General features: G+C 40.8%; 1 protein-coding gene across 1 annotated transcript in view; it reads left to right on the top strand.

Annotated features, from left to right (window-relative positions):
- The window catches only part of ULK4 (unc-51 like kinase 4), a 590,170-nt gene that overhangs the window by 329,665 nt on the left and 239,588 nt on the right, over positions 1-20,917 (top strand). The window contains exon 32 of the mRNA XM_055321719.1: positions 17,230-17,335. Coding sequence (XP_055177694.1) covers positions 17,230-17,335 — 106 coding nt within the window. The remainder of the gene's footprint in view (positions 1-17,229; positions 17,336-20,917) is intronic.

The raw sequence follows: 20,917 nt of genomic DNA, 5'->3' as shown, positions 1-20,917 counted from the left end.
ACTGCTTATGTTTTCTTCTAAGAGTTTTATGGTCATGTCTCGCATTTAAGTTTAATTCATTTTTAGTCTGTTTTTGTGTATTGTGTAAGAAAGTGGCCCAGTTTGATTCTTTTGCATTTAACTGTCCCCTTTTGCCAGCACCATTTGTTGAAGAGACTGTCATTTCCCCATTGTACATTCTTGCCTCCTTTGTCATAGATTAATTAACCCACAAAAGCCTCTTAGGTTAGTATAGGGAGAGCACCCTGCAATGTTGTGTGACTGCAGCCCCAGCAGATGGACTAGGGGCCAGCATTTGATCTGAGTGCTTACATCACCCAACTTTAAGTCTGTGGCAGCCCCAGACAGTCCCCTTAATAGCACAGGGATGAAACTTTGCTTAGTGTACCCATAGCCGGGAAAGTGAGTCATTACAGCCAATTGTACTGAAGGCAAACATGGCTCAGCCACAACAGCAGGGTATACACAGTCCACATAAGAAGAAACCCCAAGAATGCCTGTTTCTCACCAGAGGGCATTCTGCTCTGGAGCACCACAGGGCTGTTTTTTTATAAGGATACTACTTTCAGGATGAGGGGACCAGCTGACCTTCCTAAAATGTAGTAACAAACACAGAGAGCTAGACAAAAGGAGGTGACAGAGGAGTATGTTCCAAATGAAAGAAGAGGGCAAAACCACAGCAAAAGCCTGAAATGAAATAAGCAATATGACTGACAGAGAATTCAAAGTTCTGGTCGTAAAGATAGTCACTGCATTGGAGAAAAGAGTGGAGGATTCTCAGTGAGACCTTCAACAAAGAGAGAGAAAATATAAAAAAGAACCAGTCAGAGACAAGGAAGTCAGTAACCAAAAAACAAACGAAAAACAAACATACATCAAAAAAACACTAGATTAAATCGGTAGTGGAATAGAGGTTGTTACAGAAGAACAGATCTGTGAGCTGGAAGACAACAATGGAAAGTAACCAAAGTGAACAGCCAAAGATAAAAGAAAACTAAAAATGAGAAGCCCATGATATCAAGAATTAACTTTTGCACTATAGGGATCTCAGAAAGAGAAAAGAGACAGATGGAGGCAGAAAATTCATTTGAAGAAATAATAGCTGAAAACTTCTCTATCTGGTGAAGGAAAGAGACATCTAGATCCAGGAGGCACAGAGATCTCCCTACAAAGTCAGCTCAAGGAAGTCCACAACAAATCATATAATAATTAAAGTGCCAAAAATAGTGTTAAAAGACATTTTAAAAGTAGGAAGAGAAAAGAAAACTGTTCCATACAAGAGAAACCCCATAAAGGTATCAGCTGATTCTTCAGTGGAACCTTTGCAGGCCAGGCCAGAAGGGAGTGGCATGTTATATTTAGAGTACTGAAATGAAGAAACCTGTGAACAAGAATACCCTACCTGGCAAGGTACAGAATAGAAGGAGAGAGAGTTTCCTAGACAAACAAAAGTTAAAGAAGTTCATCACCACTAAACCAACCTTACAAGAAATGTTAATGGAAGTTCTTAAGTGGAAAGAAAGGCCATAATTAGGGGTAAAAAAAAATTGTGGGAGGGAGGAATTCCACAGATAAATGCAAACATATAATAAAATTGTAGATGATTACTTATAAAACCACTATGGTGGTTAAAGCACAAAAACAGCAAAATCAATTATATCTACAAAAATCAGTCAAGGGATTCAAATAATAAAAGGATGTAAAGTATCACACTGTATATATAAAATGGAAAGTGGGAGAAAAAATTCAGTGCTTTTAGAATAGATTTCAACTTAAGCATCCATCAACTTAATATAGTGTTATGTATATAAGATGTTATATATGAACCTATTGGTAACCACACAAAAGAAAGATAAGAATCTAAGCATGATACTCAGGAAAGTCATAAAGCCACAAGGGAAGAGAGCAAGAAGAAGAACAGAGAAGAATTATGAAAACGACCATGAAACAAGTAACAAATTGAATTAAGTACTTTGTAACCTAACATATCCTAATAGAAGCAGAATTCTCCGGATTGATTAAATTTTGCTTTTATCTTTCTAAATTTCATCCTGTTGCTTGCTTTCACTAACTTCATTTTTTTTCTAGAACTTAAAAATTGAATACTTCCTTTATTTTTATTGTTATATCTAATGCTATATGTTTTCATCTTATAAGCTGCTTTAGCAGTACCTCCTGAATTCTAATGTTTTCATTATATTTATTTTCTTAAAAGTTTTCAATCTTGATCTGTATTTCCCTCAAGAATTTTAAAAGTGCAGTTAATAAAAACTTGTCTGGTTTTAAAATTTATAGTATTGGTACAATGAGTAGATTTCTATTTTGGGGGAAATTTGATGTCTGTATATGCTATGGTACATTTCATGAATTCTCTGTGCATTTGAAAACTGTCTATAGGGTTCAGAATTTGGCATATATATATATATATATTATATATATATATTTGTATCCTGTATGTATAAGATATATCCTACTGATTTTTTCCTTAATCTTAATTTTCCTTAAATTGAGGGAAGTGAATATAGTGTCCCATTATTAGTATGTTTTTGTATATTTCTCTTTGCTTCTCAAAATTTGAGGGTTGTCATATTACTGGGTGTAGACATGTCAATAATTGTATCCTTGCTTAGTTTAATGGTCTATAGTTGGAATTTGTTTCATAAGTTCATTCTTTATTGTGTTTTGTGTTCTTCAGTCCTTAATATAGAATTACAATAGCAGACAGTCAATACAATAGAATTAGAATAGAAAGTAGGTGTGGACTCATGCCTGGTCATGAGTTGGTGTGATGGGTCTCCCAGCCTTTCCTCCCATAGTTATCATTCCTGCTGAATGTGAATTTTCCCTCCTAAATCCTCTAAATCTTGATAAAAGTCATCAAGATTTGGCCTAGAGACCCCTCTAATTCACAAATTGTGATTCCCAGTTATACTTCATACCTTTTTCATCGTTATACTTTTTGGAAGTAAGTGTGCTTTGGAAAGATTTAAAACCCCACCTGCATATTCTGACAGGTGGTTCTGTTCTTTGCCGAGCCTAGAATTAAAGAGCCACTCCTGTTATCCTTTGCTGTGTTCCATGTTTGCCTGTCCCTGGACCAAGTGCCTGATGACTTACAATTCACCATTCTGTGCTTTAGGACTCATATCTAGGTGGCTGTCCTGGGGCATCCTTCTGGAAGCAAACACTCCAGCAGTTCTGGCCAATAGTAACAAAGCACTCCAAACATGATAGAAGTCCATTAAAGAGTGGATGGAGGAGGATGAGCTTGAGGATTAAGTTTTGAGGAGGTGAGATGACCCTCCAGCACAGGAAGTGGGGACGACTCTGGCTCCCTTTCAAGGCTGGTATGGAAGCCAAGGCTGTTGAAGATGGTCCCTCTAGCAGGTGAAACGTTGTCGTTGAATGAGACCCTAATTATAGTGTAATACTTTCCTCATGGATATAAATATAAAATATTAGGCAAAGTATCCATCTCTCTGAATGGCTACTTCCTGATTGCAGAATGGCTAGGATTTTTGATGATCCATCTCTTCTTATTAATCCCACAGGGTTTCATAGTGAAAAATAAATGAGACTTATTTATGCTTGCAAATCAAATTGCCATAAAAGGTTATTTCAATAGACAGAGGCAAAATCATACTAAAATAATTTAGTAAAAATGGGAGCTAAGAGCATGCTTAATGGAACATGATGAGATTTAATTTTCTTACTATTTCCATCATTAAAGCTCCATTATCTTTTCTGAGACTTCATTTAGGTTTTCATCCACATGGCAACTTTGAGGCATTTGTGGGGAGCACACAGAAGCCTGTGAGTTCCATTAAAAAACAAAAACAGCTAATAATATACTGTTCTTTCATTTTTGCTATTTGATATCACTGTCTTACATCCAAAGTATCTTGCATTCTCTTCCTAACCTGATCTCTTTAAACTTATAAGTATCATTATCTAAGAGCTTTCATACAAAAGAAGGTTGATTCTAGAGTTAAAAACAAAACTAAGACTTACCGATAAGTGTCTCTGAAGTGCAGAAGCCCTGAGGATTTTTAAGAATTCCTAATAAATTTATAATTTATTTATTTATAAGTTATAATTCCTTTGGCTCCAAGTATATCCTCATCCCTCTGTAGATACCCAATCTAGCTTTCAGTCATCACCCAGAACCAGCCCCTACAAGGGTGAAATAATTGGCCCTCAAGCATATCCACAGCTAAATCCTATTTGTAGATAGTAACAGAATCAGAAACAGTATTAGCTTTTTACAGACTGTACAACTTCATAGGTAGGGATAGGTAAGAATCCATATATTGGAAAAGTCCCTAGAAAGTAGTGTACCTTCTGTTTGGTGTCACTAAAAAGACAGTGTTGGTCTTTCCATCCAGAGGTGGACTCTGGTTACTTTAGGTTCTGTCTGAATTCCATGCCATAGGGGCGAGTACAAGCAGAAGATGACACACTGAGGTCAGGTGATGAAGACTGGCCATGGATAAGGTGAGGAGCTGAGAGAAGCTGGCAGGGAGTGGGCCCTGGGGAGCTGACCTAAAGAATGACACAGAGCCACTCCTGCCCACTCTGTGCAGAGGTGATGTAACTGATTTATTCCTGTGAGTTACAGTGACAACGTACTTCCAGCTTTTAGGGATATCTAAAAAATTTTATTTATTTATTTATTTGAGAGTAAGAAAGTGGCAGAGGGAGAGGAAGAAGCAGGCTCCCTGCTGAGTAGGGAATAGGACATGAGGCTCCATCCCAGAACCCTGAGATCATGACCTGAGCCAAAGGCAGATGTTTAACCCACTGAGCCACCCAGGCACCCCTTTAGATTTTTTTCTTAATTGAAGTATATCTAGGTTGTTTTTAACTCCACTGAATCCAAAAGAAATTACTCTCCCAGGCACTTATTATTAGCTGAGATTTAGTATGGATTACAAAAGTCTTAGACAGCTGTTCAGAGTAATCAGCTTCAGGGTGCCTTTGGAATGTCCCATTTCTGTCAACCTCAGGTTCCCAAGTCCCATGGTTGGTGCCCTTCCTCAAGTCCTAGACCTTTCCAAGCCTGCTGGTTGTTCCTGCCCAGCTCCATTCCCATCTCCCTAAAACCTTTTCTGGTCTTCTTAGCTTGCCAGGGTCTTACGCCCCCTGTATTTAAGCACAGTCAGCACACCATGCTTCCCTCAGCCCATTCTATTTCCCTGCCTTCCCACTGGATGATCAGCTCCCCAAAGGAAGGTGTCTGGTGTGGGTTGGGGCATGTCATCATGATCTAGGGTGAGCCTGACATGGGCTGGTCTTTAGTAGTCCAGGAATTGATATCCAAGGAATGACTAGGGATATTGAAGGAATGACATTCAATTGTGTGCAGAGATCGTTCATTTTTTTACCTTCAAAGTAGTATATACTATTTTCTGTAACACGAAAGGATATCAACTGGGCAAACTACTCAACATAATGAATAGTCAGATTGTTCACATATTTATAAAGGTTCACATATTTATAAAGTCCTCTGTGTGTGTGTATTCATATATATGTATATATACATGTATGTATTTGTGTTTTAAAACTTACGCAAATTCACATTAAAACCACTTTAAAAAATGAGAGCTTACATTCATTCCGTCTGAGGCAGTTCTGTTTTCTGTATTGTAAAATCCTGTGATTAAGAGGATAATAATTCCTAAGCCTTCCTTTTCTGCTTCCCTCTCACAATACTTATGTGATGAAGTTGGACTTCATGGTAACTCAGGTGGCATGTAGTATTTAGGATTCTTCTGGGGGCTGAGGAAAGGCAGGATTCTGAGGACATTGTTTCACCCAACAACCTTTTGTTCTTAGGTTGATTAGGTGCTTGTTGAAATGATGGGGATAGGGGATACCTGTCTTGTACTAAAACTTCTCTTTGAGTGATCTTTGCTACATTCCACAAGCAAATATTTGAGACTGCAGAACTGTTCTGTTTGACTATAAGAAAGCATAGAGATTTGATATTATTTAACCTCACTTTGAAATATTCATTTAAAAAGCATCAGAGACAAAACTTGTGAGCTGCAAAATAAAATATGTGCTTTAATTGGGAGTTTTTGGGATTACAATCCAGGAGACAGACGTTTGATTGAAATCGAAAATGTGCTGTGGAGAGACAAAGGAGGTTAGAGTTTTTAAAGTGGAAACAGAGATCCCTGGGTGTCTCAGCGTTTTGGCGCTGTCCTTTGGCCTAGGGCAGGATCCTGGATACCCAGGATTGAGTCCCACGTCGGGAGCCTGCTTCTCCCTCTGCCTGTGTCTCTGCCCCTCTCTCTCTCTCTGTCTCTGTCTCTCTCTCTGTCTCTCTCTCTATATGTCTCATAAATAAACAAATAAAATCTTTAAAAAAAATAAAGTGGAAACAGAGGAGGTGCTTGGGTGGCTCAGTCTGATAAGTGGCTGACTCCTGATTTTCGCTCAGGTCATGATCTCAGGGTCCTGGGATTGAGCCCCATCTCAGGCTCCCTGCTCGTGGGCTCCCTGCTCATGGGCTCGTCCTTCTGCTCCTCTCCCTGCTTGCACCCTATCTCTCTCTCTCTTTCAAATAAATATATAAAATCTTTTTTTAAAAAAATAAAAAAGTGGAAAGAGAGGATTTACATAAGTTGTATTGAAGAAAAAGTGATTGATGCTGGTTTATCTACAGTTACATTAATCTACATGTGATTGGTTGCTAGGGCTAATGTTAGACAGAAAATCCATTTATGTCCATTATAACCTAAGTAGATTCTTTGACTTTTAGCTGAGTTTAGGGAAAAAAAATCTGAGAATTTGAGACAGAAGATGTGCATGATCCCCACCTCCTCAACATCCTCCTGGTTGCATTATAAACAACTCTCAGTAGTGCTTACTCCATTGTCTTCTCTCCATTGCCGGAAGACACAGCATTGGGTTTAGCATGTAAGGATGTTAAAAGAGAGGAGGACCTTGGAGGTCAGCCTGAAACTCCAGCAGGGGACTTCTCACTGGTTGCGCACTTCTGCAGGTGTCAGGGGAAGGGCTTGCCCTTCTGCGTGACCCTGCTAGAACTCTCAACCCTGCATCTGGATGTGGCAGCTTGTGCAAAATAATGAGTTGGGTGCTCTGTCTTGCTCAGTTGCTGGCAGGGAAGGGCTTCCTATCCTCTGTGTGGCTTTAAATGACATTTCCAACTGTCTGAGGTTTTGCCTCTTGCCCTGCCCTTGGACCTGGTGACGATGACTTGGCTCAAAGTCATTGCCGTTGGAGTTGTTCTGATGGAGCAGAGCCTACATTGTGTTGAACTTCAGAGCATAGTGACGTGAAATATTTCAGAATTGAAGCTGCAGTGATTATTTCTTCTGCTTTTGGTTCACAACTGTCTACAACTCTCTACAACCATGAAACCAATGTTGGTACTAGAAGGCAGAGAGAGATTAAAGAAACAGGCAGGTCACTCCAGGGTGGAAGGTGGCAATTTAATAAGCAAAGGGAACTTACATATGTGGCTTATCTTGGATGGTAGCAAGGCAGTAGATCTCTGCACCTGTCTGCCAAACATTAAAAGTTTATAAATAGAGGCCTTAACTGGGTTCAGTCATCTATACCGTGCAGGTGTTCTCAACACCACATCACTATCTCGAGGCTATGTCTCTGAAGCAACCTCTGGGAGCTGGGTAGGCAAGCAGAACCCACATTCCAAGGACAGGGAGGAGGTGAGGAGCCTCCAGTTGCCTGGAGTCAACTGGCAGTCACATCTTTATGATGACTTTCCCTAACAGTTTTCAAGGTATGTTTTTGTGTATGTGCACGTGTGTGTTTGGTTTGGTTGTTTAATGTGCCACTTGTGCCCTGAGAGATGAAATTCTAAGATTATCCAATAAGATTGGTGATGAATAGACTCCAGTCCTTCTTGAGTGGCATATGCATGTCTCAGAAACTCAGGGACAGCTCAGGGAAGCCGTCCTAAAGATCAGCTCCCCCTCTCTGTGCACCCCACACAAACAAACTTGACATGCCCATCCATTTTGTCACGCAAGTCAACAGAATGGAGAATCCCATGTCAGCTGGTCTGTGCAAGGGGACTGCACATCTTTTCATTTGCAGCTAATCAAAATTCACACCCAGGAGGGACAGTGACACTATTATTCCATATACTCATGGGGACTGTGGGGGGTGGGGTGGCTAGGTGAGAGTGTGGCAGCAAGAAAACAATCCTAACACATGTGATCCATGAATTGAGAAATAGCTTGAAGGGCTTGGCATGAAACTGAATCCTTTGTTCCTCTCCTCCCTGTTGAGAATGGCATGAGCTACCTGGGGGCTGATACTAGGCAGTGCTGATAGGCAGGGCCCTGAGTTGTTGTCTCTGTGCATCTCCCATTGACATGTTGGTCAGCATTTATTTGGAGGCACCCAGTGGCCAGATACATACTGGGTCACTTGGCTGACCTTTAGTTCCTATTTGAGGTGACCAGCTGCCCTGTGATGCAGAGACTTTGTGTTTTAGCATCTGGAGACTTGGGATTGCACCCTGAGCTTATCCTTTCTGGGCTCATTTTTCTTTCTTGAGGAAATCCAGTAGTCCCTCCTTTCTTCCTTCCCATCCTCCCCAGTCTCTCTCCCTTCTATCCTTTGTCCTTCCCTATTTAGCACTCATTCTAATTTCTGATCTTCTCTTTGACCTGCTTGAAGAAAACTTATTGAAGCTATCTTGATATGTAATTTCTTGAGGCTAAAGCTCATTTATTGAGATACAAGAATTAAAAATATGAAAGTCCCATACCCTTCCCTGTCTCTTCCTCACTTCTCCCTCATTCCTAAACTTAAGGGACTTCCCAGGGACTGGTGGGACTGTTGCTTTGATCCAGAGGCAGTGAGTATGAACAAATGGACACTCCATAGATGAATCTTGGTTGTCCAGCATACAGCCAAGACCCCCATAGAGGTTTGTCCCAGAACAGATGTCGAAGAAGGGTATCTGGTTTCGGCTGATATCTCAAGGTCCTTATGAGATGCCCAGATTGGCTTGGTCTAAGAAATTAATTTAAGCTCTCAGTAGCCCCCTTCTAGGTTCCAAAAATGTAAATGGCTACGTTCTTCCTTGGTCATGCTGGCCAATCTTCTGACTCCTTTGGAATCTCCTTATTTTTCTTGTGTTCCCAGCACATGCCCTGCTGTCTGCTCAGTGTCTGTTTTTTGATCCCTTCTCCCAAACCTTTTTCCAACACAAGACCCCTTTACCCTGCCCATAATTGTCCAGCATGACCCATATTAATACTTTTATACTTGTACCCAGTTTATGCTTGTATTAGAGTATCTTCAATTCCAGTTAATATTTTGGGTCTTTGCTGACATTTTTTTTATTATCTAGGAGATGAAAAATTCCTCAGGTGATTTTTATCCCGTTACGACCAATTTATTCCCCAAGATGGTATACTTTCTATCATTGTGTGGCCAAAAATGAGTGTATTGAATATTCCAAAATGATTATACAAATATTATACAAATATGATTGTTGTTATCTAAGTAGAGTCTAAGAAAAGGAAAGCTGATTGCCCTCGGTTATAGAGATTGAGAACAGAACCGTGATCATGCATAAAATACCAAGTGTACCAAATTCCAGGGTGAGTGACAAAGATCTGGGCCGCCTTATGCTGCTGGTTTGTAAATATCCAATGTATGTATTTGCAGTTCCCTGACGTCTGATTTGTTGCCTGCTCAGAATAATTTATTGGAAAACAGTGTTCCTTTAAAATTTCAACTCAGGTAGTGAGATGGCTAGGCCTTCATTTGCCACCTTAGAGATAGCCCTGTGCAACAAAAGCTAGTTGAAATATCCAGTGTGATCCAGACATTATGTGCTTTTGGAGTGTGGGGGGTCAGTAGGTATTATGTTGAGGTATTCCTATGTCCTAAGAAATAGCCCACCTACCACTAGCAGAGAGATGTTAAGGGCAACTGAATCCATAGCTCCTGGGAGCAGTGCCTATATTATTACTCCAGTGTTTGCAACTATATATATATATATATATATATATATATGTCATGCTGTATACACACACACACATATATATAAGTAAAAAAGTAAAACATAAAAATCAGTTTTTAAAGTTGCCTACTTGACTCTGCATTCCGTGATGTGATTTTTAGAACTGTGAGGACAAAGTTAGGTGATGGGGAAGGAAGAGGCACTTCTGAGTTGAAGTCCTGGTCTACTCCTCATATTCTCTAATGGGGCCTCAATTTCCTTACCTTTAAAATCAAGAGATTGAACTCGAAAGTTCTCTAAGATTCTTCCAAAGTCAGTTAGTATGATTCTTGCTTCACTCCAGCTTAGCCTACTGGTTTGAGGCAGGCCAAGGGTTCTTACTTTCCTCAGGCTGGTTTCCTTTCTGCTTTACTACGCTATCTGTTTATGTGCACTGAAAACCTGGTTTCAAATAAACTTGCCAATCACCACTGTCTTTCTCCTGCAGACTTTGCTGGTACTCCTTTGAGACAGGAGTCGTGATTACCAATACTTGGTAAACTCCCTCCCAGTGTGGGCACATTGCAAACTGCCATTGCAGAAGACAGCTGTTAATTGAAAACTGTCTTGTGATAATTGAATGTATTGATATTATCATTCACCCTATGTAATATTTTCTTTCTTTAAGATGGGACACTTCTTTATATTCATGAGCAGTCATTTTTAATGGAGGAGTGCCATTAAAATTGTGTCAGCATCAGGGCACCTCGGTGGCTCAGTCAATTAGGCATCTTGCCTTTTGCTCAGGTCATGGTCTCGGGGTTCTGGGATTTAGCCCTGCATCCGGCTCCCTGCTCAGCAGGGAGTCTGCTTCTCCCTCTGCCCCTCTCTCATCTCGTGCTCTCTATCTCTCAATAAATAAAAAATCTTATAAAAAATTGTGTCAACACCTTTCAGAATTTTTGGAGTATGTATTTTCCATGCTGATGCAAGTGTTTCATGAGTTCTTGACAACTATTTCACATGGGAGAGATTTTATGTATTTTATTTAAAGTAGAAAGGTCTGAATTTATCATTTATTGCAAATATTCAAAAGTAAGTATGTACCCTATTAAACTTCTTGAGGAAGATGATTTTTGTTGCTCAAGAAATATTTATCAATTATTTAATTGAAGGCAATTTCTATTCAGTGACAAGTTAATTCCCTGATGGAGAATCCCATGAGCTACCTGTCCCTTCCCCAGCTGTATTCCCCTGAGCAACTCTGAGCCAGTTTGTTTTCCCGTTAATTTACCAGAGGCCTCCACCTACCAGGCACTGCACCTAGCACTGGGGACATGATTAAAAATCTCAGTCCTGCCCTCCAAGGGCTCGGTGTTAGGCAAGGACTGGATGAGCCACCAGTCATGCAGTAGGCTGTGATGAAGTCAGGCACAGGAAGGTGACGATGGCACTTTCCAACAAGAAGGGCAGCCATCCCCACAGCTCCTGGCTTCAGCAAACAACATCTAGCCTGAATTTTTTTAAGAGTGAAAATTAGTTTGTCAAGGCCTTTATTTTTGTAACATTTTACAATTATCTATTATTTTGGCAGTGGCAGGGATGTGACAGGAAGGCGGTAAGAGTTGTGTGTCTGGAGGCACGCTTGTATTTTCTTATCCCCCCTACTTCGGGCCTGGGTTAGCTCAGTTGGGGCATTGTGGGGCAGTTGGGCCTGTCTGTCAATGCCCCCGGCAGGCAAATGACAGGGGCACAGTCTCCCCCCTGGGGACACGGGTCCCTGCTGCTTCCCTCCATCCCCATTGCCTGGGCTCTCCTGCTTGAGCAGCATTGGCTCTGGCCCAGTATGCCTGCCTTGAGGTGTAGAGTCTTAACAGGAGCCCAGAGGATAGGAGTTTCCTCCAGAAGCTTTTAAATAATGTGAAAGAGCAGGAGGGCTGAGCAAGCCAAGTGATCACAGTTAACCTGCCAGGAGGGTATCCACAGCACTCTGCCACTGGGGTTGAGTGAGGACTGGAATTCTCAAGCTGAGCTCAGCATACTGATTGGCAAGTGGTACCATTTGGAACCACAGCCTCCCTTCTGTGCCAGCTGGAATGTATTGCTAATAGGAACTTGTATTTGCTGCTGCTAGAGGGCCTCTATAATAATCTGTCAGTCAAATTAAAAAAGTTAAATTCTTTTCTCTCTTATCTTTAATCAGAAATATGATGACCCAAATAAAAGAAGGGACTTAACTCAATACCTCCAGGCTTTTAGGGCCAGAGTCCCACGTCTTTGGCTACGGATGGGGAAGAGCATGCTTGAGGTTCTCCCTCAGCCTCCAGAGAGCCTGCTAAGGCCCCAGCAGCCCTGACCGCAGGGCAGAGGGGCTATTTGGCTCTTTCACAACTGCTAGAGCAAATGCCCAGTGGTAGTGACTGCAGTACCAACTTCATACCCCAAGCATTCCCCCTTCGGATGCCCAAATCCTGGCCTTCCTCCCCAGGAAATCCCGTGTATATATATATTTATGAGGGAAATGAGAGAAATTGATTTTATATTTGTGCTCCTTCCAGCTTGTTCTCTTTCCTGTTTCTTACCTCCAGGAGTCAGAATTTGGCTCAATAAGTCACGAGAATATTTCGAAAATCCACAATCCAGAATCCATGATTCTTCTCTGGGGTTGAGAGCACTGGAGTTAGAGGCCCCTCACTAATGCCATCCCCTGGGTCTGGTGGCCTCCCCACCCTTCCAGCCTTTGAATCTCCCAGGCTCTGGACAAACTGGATGGTGGGAGGCCATGACTTTCCCCCTTGGGCTCCTAGTATGGACTCTAGTATGCTCCTTGGGCCTGCAGGCCCCAGGTTTAGGCCCTAGGAATGGGGATGAGTCCTACCACTTGAGAAATAAGAGCCTGGTTAGCAGGGGAGGGAAGTGAGAAGCAGAGACTCTACTGGGAGCTTGTGGCAGTCCCAACCAAAGATGACAAGCATCCTATCTTTGGCAGAGGAGAGCTTAAAGAAGGGGGTGGGGGAGAATCAAGGGGCATTTATCGCTGATGGGGTGTGGGAGGTGGGAGAGAGGCGGTAGCCCCAGGTGATTCTAGGATTTATGGCTGCTTGGTCGACAGATGGTAGAGCCCTCATTGAGATCGGAAACCAAAGAGGGGTGTGTGACAGGGAAGGACAGGATGAGTTCAGTTTAGATGCTATCGAGTTTGAGCTGTGTGTGGTACAGCCCTGTGAAAAAAAACCAGTAATATGAAAAGTGTCCTCTTCTCCAGTACATTTATTTCATCTAAATGCTCCGAAGTGTCTTTTATGGGCTCCAGATGTCTTGGGATCTAGCTGTATGGGAGAAGGTATAAAAAGGAAAGTGAGTGGACACCCCACTCTGTCCTGGAGCAGCATCTTTGCACTCTGTGAGCACGTGCACAGTACACCAGCGTCCTGTAGTACAACGTGCAAACACTTTTTTCCTTGAAATGTGATCTCACTGTGTGTTGAATAGGATAGGCCCGTGTTTCTTCCCAAGAGATTATAAATTTCACGTTCATAACACTGGAATGTGCTTCTGCTTTTCAGCCTCCCCTTGGATTCTAACCTCCCAGGGTACCAGTGATTGTCTTTTAATTTGCTGTCTTTGGAATTCTGACCCCACACCAAGGGCAAGAGAGTGTGACTGTGGTTCATCATTACTTTCAATTGCTAAAGGTGTTTCCTGCCTTGACTCTTGAGACCCCTGCCAATCTGTTGAGTCTGGCCATCTGAAGTCTTCTAGCGCCACTTCCGTCCTCAGATATTAGAATAAAGTATAATGCTTTGTTTACAGTGAGACCGCTTTGGGAAGGCTGATCATTCTTCAGTAGTGTTTCCTTGCCGTGCCCTTGGCAGTTCAGAGCTGTCCTCTTTAAGAACTGAAGCAATTAGTTTCGAGAAGGCTGATTCTTCAGGGTCCAGTGCTCCCCTGCCTTTCATTTGCTGAAGCTGTACATTTTAATGAAGTTGTTTCATCTATGTTGCCAAACACTAGAATTTTGCTGCTTCAATTCTAATTATCTCTACTGGCAAACGCTATGTTTTATTAGAACTCTCAAGTGCTCTGTTTATTAAATGTCCATACATGATGGCATTAGGCACACAAATTAGGTCAGCCGTGCTTATTGATGGGTTATTTGTAAAGGAGTTAAATACTTTCGTCATAATCCTAAAATGCAGTGGGATTGCCTTTTGTGGCTTTGTGCACCATCAGTGATGCCTTCTCTGAAGAGCTCGGCTGCCTTTCTTACCCATCTGCCAGGGCTAATGCTGAGTGTCTGAGCAATGGGGCTGTGGTCAGGAGCTTAAGTTACATATTTCCAGCCTTTGGAGTAATATACTTATTCTTTTCTTTCTTATAGTTGCCTACCACTTCCATCTTCCTTTGTGGGTTGTAGGTCTTACAACATTGTGGTATATATGGAGGGCTCTCACAAAGCTGGGAGATGCCAGTGGTGGTGGCCCAGAGAGGGCAGTGCTACCATAGCAGCCCCAGCTCAGTATTTCTCTGCTTCTTTCTACCCCCCTAACCTGGGCCCCTTTAGAGTCCTCCCACCTCACCCTGTGGGTCTTCAGGTGGTATGGGTTTACCTGGGATGCGCTGGTGGCTCTGATACTGTCTCTCCTCTCTTGTAGCCCATCTCTGTGGTCACCAGGCAGTGCTGCAGGGTGATTAGGTGCATGGCTTCTGCCATCCCACGGACAGTCTCAGCTTCACTGTCGAAGTGTCGGGTGATTCTTGGCAAGTGATACTTCACCTCCCTAACCTCAATATCCTTATCTGTAGATAAAGGAGGACTGTAGCCACTTCAGTGTCTCCCTGAGGATTAAATGAGATGCATTGCAGGTTACGTGCCTGGGATACAGGCCATGGCACAGAGTGATAGTCTACAAATTTCAGCACTGCCTTGTCGCTCGCCTTGGGCCCACATGGCTGCTTTACCAAGGGCCAAGATCAGAACAGAGGCTGCTGGTGCCTAGGCCCCCTGACTCTGTGCCAAAGGTGCTGTTGCAAGTCCTCAGCCACTTCTTTCTCTGCTTGCACTGCTTACTTGCATGCATTGAGATGCCAATGGTGTGGACTCCTTTTATTCATAAGCCATGAGGATTTAAAAAAAAAGACATCAGAACTTTATCTAGCCTTCTATTACCATCTTTGTACTCTGAAACTCAATCCTAGCTTTCTGGGCTGAAGGGCTGCCCTAGAGGAGCATCTAATGGGGAATCCAGTGTTTAATCAGGATCATCCCTCCCCTCTGACTTTGACCTAGCATCTTTGAACCAAATTTGAGTTTCCGTTTTGTCTTTACACCAGGCTTGCGGAGTGCCTGAGAACAACCATGGCCCCACATATGTACCCCCCTGTTTTCTCCCTTCCTATAATCCTTTACTCTGACTTTCAGTTACTGTGGTGTTTTCCAATGCATCATTTACCCCTGCAGGCTAATAGGGTTGTGAACAGCAAGAACAATTCTTATTAAAGTTGCTAAGAGAAATGAAATAAATCAATTTGATAGAAGTTATTGGAAGTGTGTTTAACTCATTTCTACACCTTCTCAACCACTCTTTGCATGTATTTCATTCTTCCTGGGAGAAATGATGACATGGGCCACAGTAGTAGCTATGTTAGCTCCCTCCCCCACCCCACCCCACCGCCGAGAACTACAGCATCCTCTGGAGCAGGAGCAGGGACTCTTTCTCCCCAGCACTATGGAGGAAGCATATTTATATACAAGAGAGAAGAGTACCTAAATAGAATTCTCTACTCTTTACAAAGCCTTCACTTTATATTAAAGGCCATAGTGTATGAATGGTTTGAAAAACCAACAACAAAAAACAATAATGTCTTTGATAATGGCTAGAAAAGAAAAGAAACCATTTCTCCCAGTCTGGCTATAGGATTATTGGTCTCTTTTTTATTTTTTGCATCAAATATCTTATCCTAGAGACCGTCAATGAATATAGTTCATTTTAATTATCAGAGCACACCTTGGCTTTATGCCCCTCTGCAAACTGAATTGTGGGGCTGGCAGAGGCCTTTATTTTGCAGGGACTCTGAAGTCCAGGAACCTGGTTGGCCAGGGTACAGTCCTGGGTTCATAGTGTTCAGGGGTAGTGAGGATTTGGATAATTATCTTTCGTACTAAAGAAAATGCCTATACCAACAAGTGGTACCCACCCTATGAGTATAAGGGAAAACTGAAGCATTGGCTTCACAAGGAGGCAAAAATATTACCACGAACATCATAGAAAAGGTGCATTTAATTGTAAGAAATGTGTATATCGAAGGAACAATGGATTTCTCGCCAATGAAACTGACCTATATTTGCTGACAGGCTAGTCTTTGAAAAAGGAACAGAAGTGTTATTTTATCGAATGGGACCAAAAAAAGTGAGGAAAAAACCCCCCAAAGATTTATTAGCTTCTCTTTTCTCGACTAGACTAGGTTTCCTATGTATCATTAGTTACTTTATCATGAGTAACATGTTGTGTCATCTTGTGCTTATTAATCACCCTTTCCTTCCAGCCAACTATATGAATAATTAGATGAAATTGATGGCAGACCGTTGCTTCCATATTCATCTTCTTAAACTGGTGTCAGTGGACCATTCAGACATTAACATCTACTCTTAAGTGTGTGTTTCTAAAGAAATGTAGAAATTTTTAGGCACCAGTATTTGATAAGCAAACCTCTTGTCTAATATCAAGCAGACCTAGATGGTGAGACCAGTAACATCAAGTGACTGTCATTACTGGGAGGCACACATCTGGTGACAGAGCAGCTTCAGAGCTAGATGCAAAGTTGGTGTCTCTGTAAGCTTTGGAAACCATGTGTCCATCAAGGGTCCCCTGGTCACTCTGATGCATGTTATCACTCTGTGACCTGGTAGCTTTATTTTGTAACCTCAGTTACTTTCAGGTGTGGTCTCCTAAGCTCTACCTAGTCGATTCTAGTCACTCTGACTCTTCTGTCGCCCATCTAAAGCACAGGGGGCTGTGTGGTTGTCACTTAGCTTGTAGGTAGGGACTGCATGCAGTAGTACTGGTGCTCTGAATGATTCGTGCTGCCTCCCAGCTGACTTAACTCACTGATGGGGAGTGCCTTACCGCAGGAGGATCTGCTTCATTAGAGCGCAGAATGATAATCATTTAACCTTGTGCAAAGAATGAAGGGATGGAGGTCACTTGATCATTTGTCTCTATCATGATGTAATTGCAATTCTGTATAGTTATGATGCAAATTGTGATCTATTGCAGGAGCATCAGGAGAACATCCTGGGTAACACCATGCAAAGTGTGATTGCATTGCTCAACAATCTGGTTGCCTGCAAAGATTCAAATATGAAGCTGCTTTATGAACAAGGTACATGCTTCTTAGAATTCATTTTGAGTCTTGATTTTTGCCTATTTGTTATTTTCCTCATCATACATAGCAGGGACTCGGGAAGTGCTATTCAAAGCTGACAAATCAAAGTAGATATTTGAGAATCTATAAATAATATTAATGTTATCAGAAAAAAATAGGAAATGTGGTGAGATTGTGGTAGTTTCTCTAAGTTCATTTATTTTCCTTTAGGGCTCAAAGTTTCCTTCCTCCTGTAGGAACTGTTATAGATGAGAAACCAAGAAGTATAAGCATGGTAGTTAGGCTTATTGCTATCAATCAGAATAAAAACATATATAGTTAGTCCAAGGCATCTTGGAAAATGAGATTGGATGAGTTGAAGATGGCATTATGTTACATCTTATGCATACCTATAACATTAAAATTAAGAACTTTTTTAAAGACTTTATTTTTTAGACCAGTTTTTTCTAATTTTTTTAAAAAAGATTTTAGTTATTTATTCGTGAGAGATACAGAGAGAGAGAGGCAGAGACATAGATAGAGGGAGAAGCAGGCTCCTCACAGGGAGCCTAATGCAGGACTCAATCCCCAGACCTGGGATCACACCCTGAGCCAAAGGGAGACGATGCTCAACCACTGAGCCACCCAGGAGTCCCAGACCAGTTTTAGTTTTAAAACCACATTGAGAGGGAGAGACAGATTTCCCATGTAACCCTTGCCCCCATTTATGGCCTCTCCTTTTAATTGTCTTTTTATTGTCTCTATAGTTTTGTCTTTTCCAGGATGGCATAGTCAGAATCCTACAGTATGTAGCTTTTTAAGACTGTGGCTTTCACTTAGCTATATGCATTTCTGGTTCCCACATGTCTTTTCATGTCTTGTTAGCACATTTCTTTTCAGCACTGAATAATACTCTATTTGTCTGGGTATACCACAGGTTTTTGTTTCGTTTTGTTTTGTTTTTAATCCATCCCCCAGTCGAAGGACATTTTGGTTTCTTCTAGACTTCATAACAAGGATGTTGTCATCTAAATTAAGTCTAGATATACATGAGACCTGTTGGGGAAATTTTTGTCAGGTGTAGCTCCTTTAATTTTGGTCCTCTCAAACTCAAAGACCCGTGAACTGAGGATGCAAGTTGCCTTCTATGCCACATTTCTAGACTACAATGAGGAGACATGGAAAGAAGGACCATCATAGGAACTCTCATTTAAATGGAAAAACCAAAAGTACATAGCTGTCACTGATGCATGACAGTGTTCAAATTTTGGGCAGACACATTTCCTGAGTCATCTTTGTTCCACAGGGGGAAAAAAAAATCCCTTGCTTTGAGAGTAGTTCTCCCTGCAAATGCTTCTCTATGGTTCTTGCCTCTAAATTCTGGATTCTGGTTCTTTTTCTATAAGAATGGCTCATATTTGGGCAGCCTGGGTGGCTCAGTGGTTTAAGCGCCTGCCTTCGGCCCAGGGCGTGATCCTGGGGTCCTGGGATCGAGTCCCACATCGGGCTCCTGGCATGGAGCCTGCTTCTCCCTCTGCCTGTGTCTCTGCCTCTCTCTCTGTCGCTCTATCATATATAAATAAATAAAATTAAAAAAAAAGATATTTGTAGCTGAGTAAGATTCTAAGCCTGATTCCTATCTGTAGATGTTTGGGGTCCTACAACCTCTTTTCATTCTAAAAGTAATTACCCCTGTTCTTTTTAGTATATACATCAGTGGTGCTTCTTACAATATAAGTCTCGCAAAATCTTTGTTAGTTTCTTATAAGCATTTTTTCCAGTTTTATTGAGAAATAATTGGCATAACATCACTGTATAAGTTTAAGGCATATGGCATGCTGGTCTTTTTTTGCATATATTGAGAAATGATTACCATGATAAGTTCAGCTAACATCCATCTTCTACGGATAAGATAAAAAGAAAAGAAAGAAGAAATGCAAATTTTTTTCCTTATAACAAGAACTCTTAGCATTTACTCTTAACAATTTTCCTATATATCGTACAGCAGCGTTAGCTATAGTCATCAGGTTGTATATTACATCCCTAGTACTTACTTGTTTTTACAATGGGGGGCTTGTACCTTTTGACTATCTCTTCCTATTTCTCCTCCCCCCAACCTTCACCTTTAAGTAATTGTAAATAATGCTGCAATGAACATGGGGGTACAGCTATCTTTTTCATTTAGTATTTTCATTTCCTTTGGAAATATTCCCAGAAATAGAATTGCTGAGTTATATGGTAGGTCCATTTTTAATATCTTGAGGATCCTTCATCCTATCTTCCATAGTGACTGCACCAATTTACTTTCTCACCAACAGTGTACCAGGGTCCTTTTTCTCATCCATGCCAGCATTTGTTATTCCTTGTCTTTTTTGAAGGTGGCCATTCTAATAGGCATTAAGATGGTATCTCATTGTGGTTTTAATTTTCATTTTTCTAATGAGCATCTTTTCACTTACCTTTTGACCTTTTCTGTACCTTCTTTGGAGAAATGTGTATTCAGGTCCTTTACTCATTTTTTAATTGGGTTACTTTTTTTGCTATTGAGTTGTATGATTTCTTTTTATATTTTGGATATTAGCCTCTTATCAGATGTATGGTTTGAAAAAATTTTCTCTCATTTCATATGCCTTTTCACTTTCTTGATGGGTTCTTTTGCTATATAGTTTTTTAGTTTGATGTAATCCCACTTGTTTATTTTTGGTTTTGTTGCCTATGCTTTAGGTATCACATACAAAAAGTCATAACCAAGACTCATGTCAAGAAGCTTTACTCCTATATTTTCTTGTAGGATTTTCTTGACTTCAAGTCTTAAATTTAAATATCTAATCCATTTTGAATTAATTTTCATGAGTGGTGTAAAATATTGGTCCAGTTTCATTCTCTCTCTCAAGTATTTTTAGCTCTCTTGTCAAATATTAATTGACAATATGTGCTTGGATTTATTTCTGAGCTCTTCATTCTTTTCCATTGATCTATTTGTCTGGGTTATTTTTGTTAGTATCATAGTGTTTTGATGACAACAGATTTATATTCTTGATTGAAATCAGGAACTGTGATGCCTCCTGCTTTGTTCTTCTTTCTCAGGATTTCTTTGGGTATTCAGGTTCTTTTATGGGTCCATGTAGATTTTAGGAGTGTTTTTTCTACTTCTGTAAAAAAAAAATGTCATTGGCATCATGATAGGGATTGCATTGAATATATAGATGGCTTTTGATAGTTTTGACATTTTAACACTATTAATTCTGCCAATCCATGCTATCCAAGGTATAGGATACCTTTCCATTTCTTCCTTTCTTCTTCAAGTTCTTTTATTAATAGCTTGCATTTGTCAGAGTAGAGATCTTTCACTTCCTTACTTAAATTTATTCCTAAGCGTTTTGTTGCTTTTGATGCTATTGGAATTGGGATGGACTTCTTTCTTTTTCAGAAAATTCATAGTTAATATATAGAAATGCTACTGATTTTTAAATTTTGTATCCTACAATTTTACTGAATTTACTGATTAAATCTGACAGTTTTTCAGTTAAGTCTTTAGAGTTTCCTTATATAAAATAATGTCATTTACAGATAGAGATAGTTTTAGTTCTTCATTTGCAA

This window comes from Nyctereutes procyonoides, unplaced genomic scaffold (genome assembly GCF_905146905.1).
Source record: "Nyctereutes procyonoides isolate TBG_1078 unplaced genomic scaffold, NYPRO_anot_genome, whole genome shotgun sequence".
NCBI lineage: Eukaryota > Metazoa > Chordata > Mammalia > Carnivora > Canidae > Nyctereutes > Nyctereutes procyonoides.
This window is presented reverse-complemented; position numbering and strand designations above follow the sequence as displayed.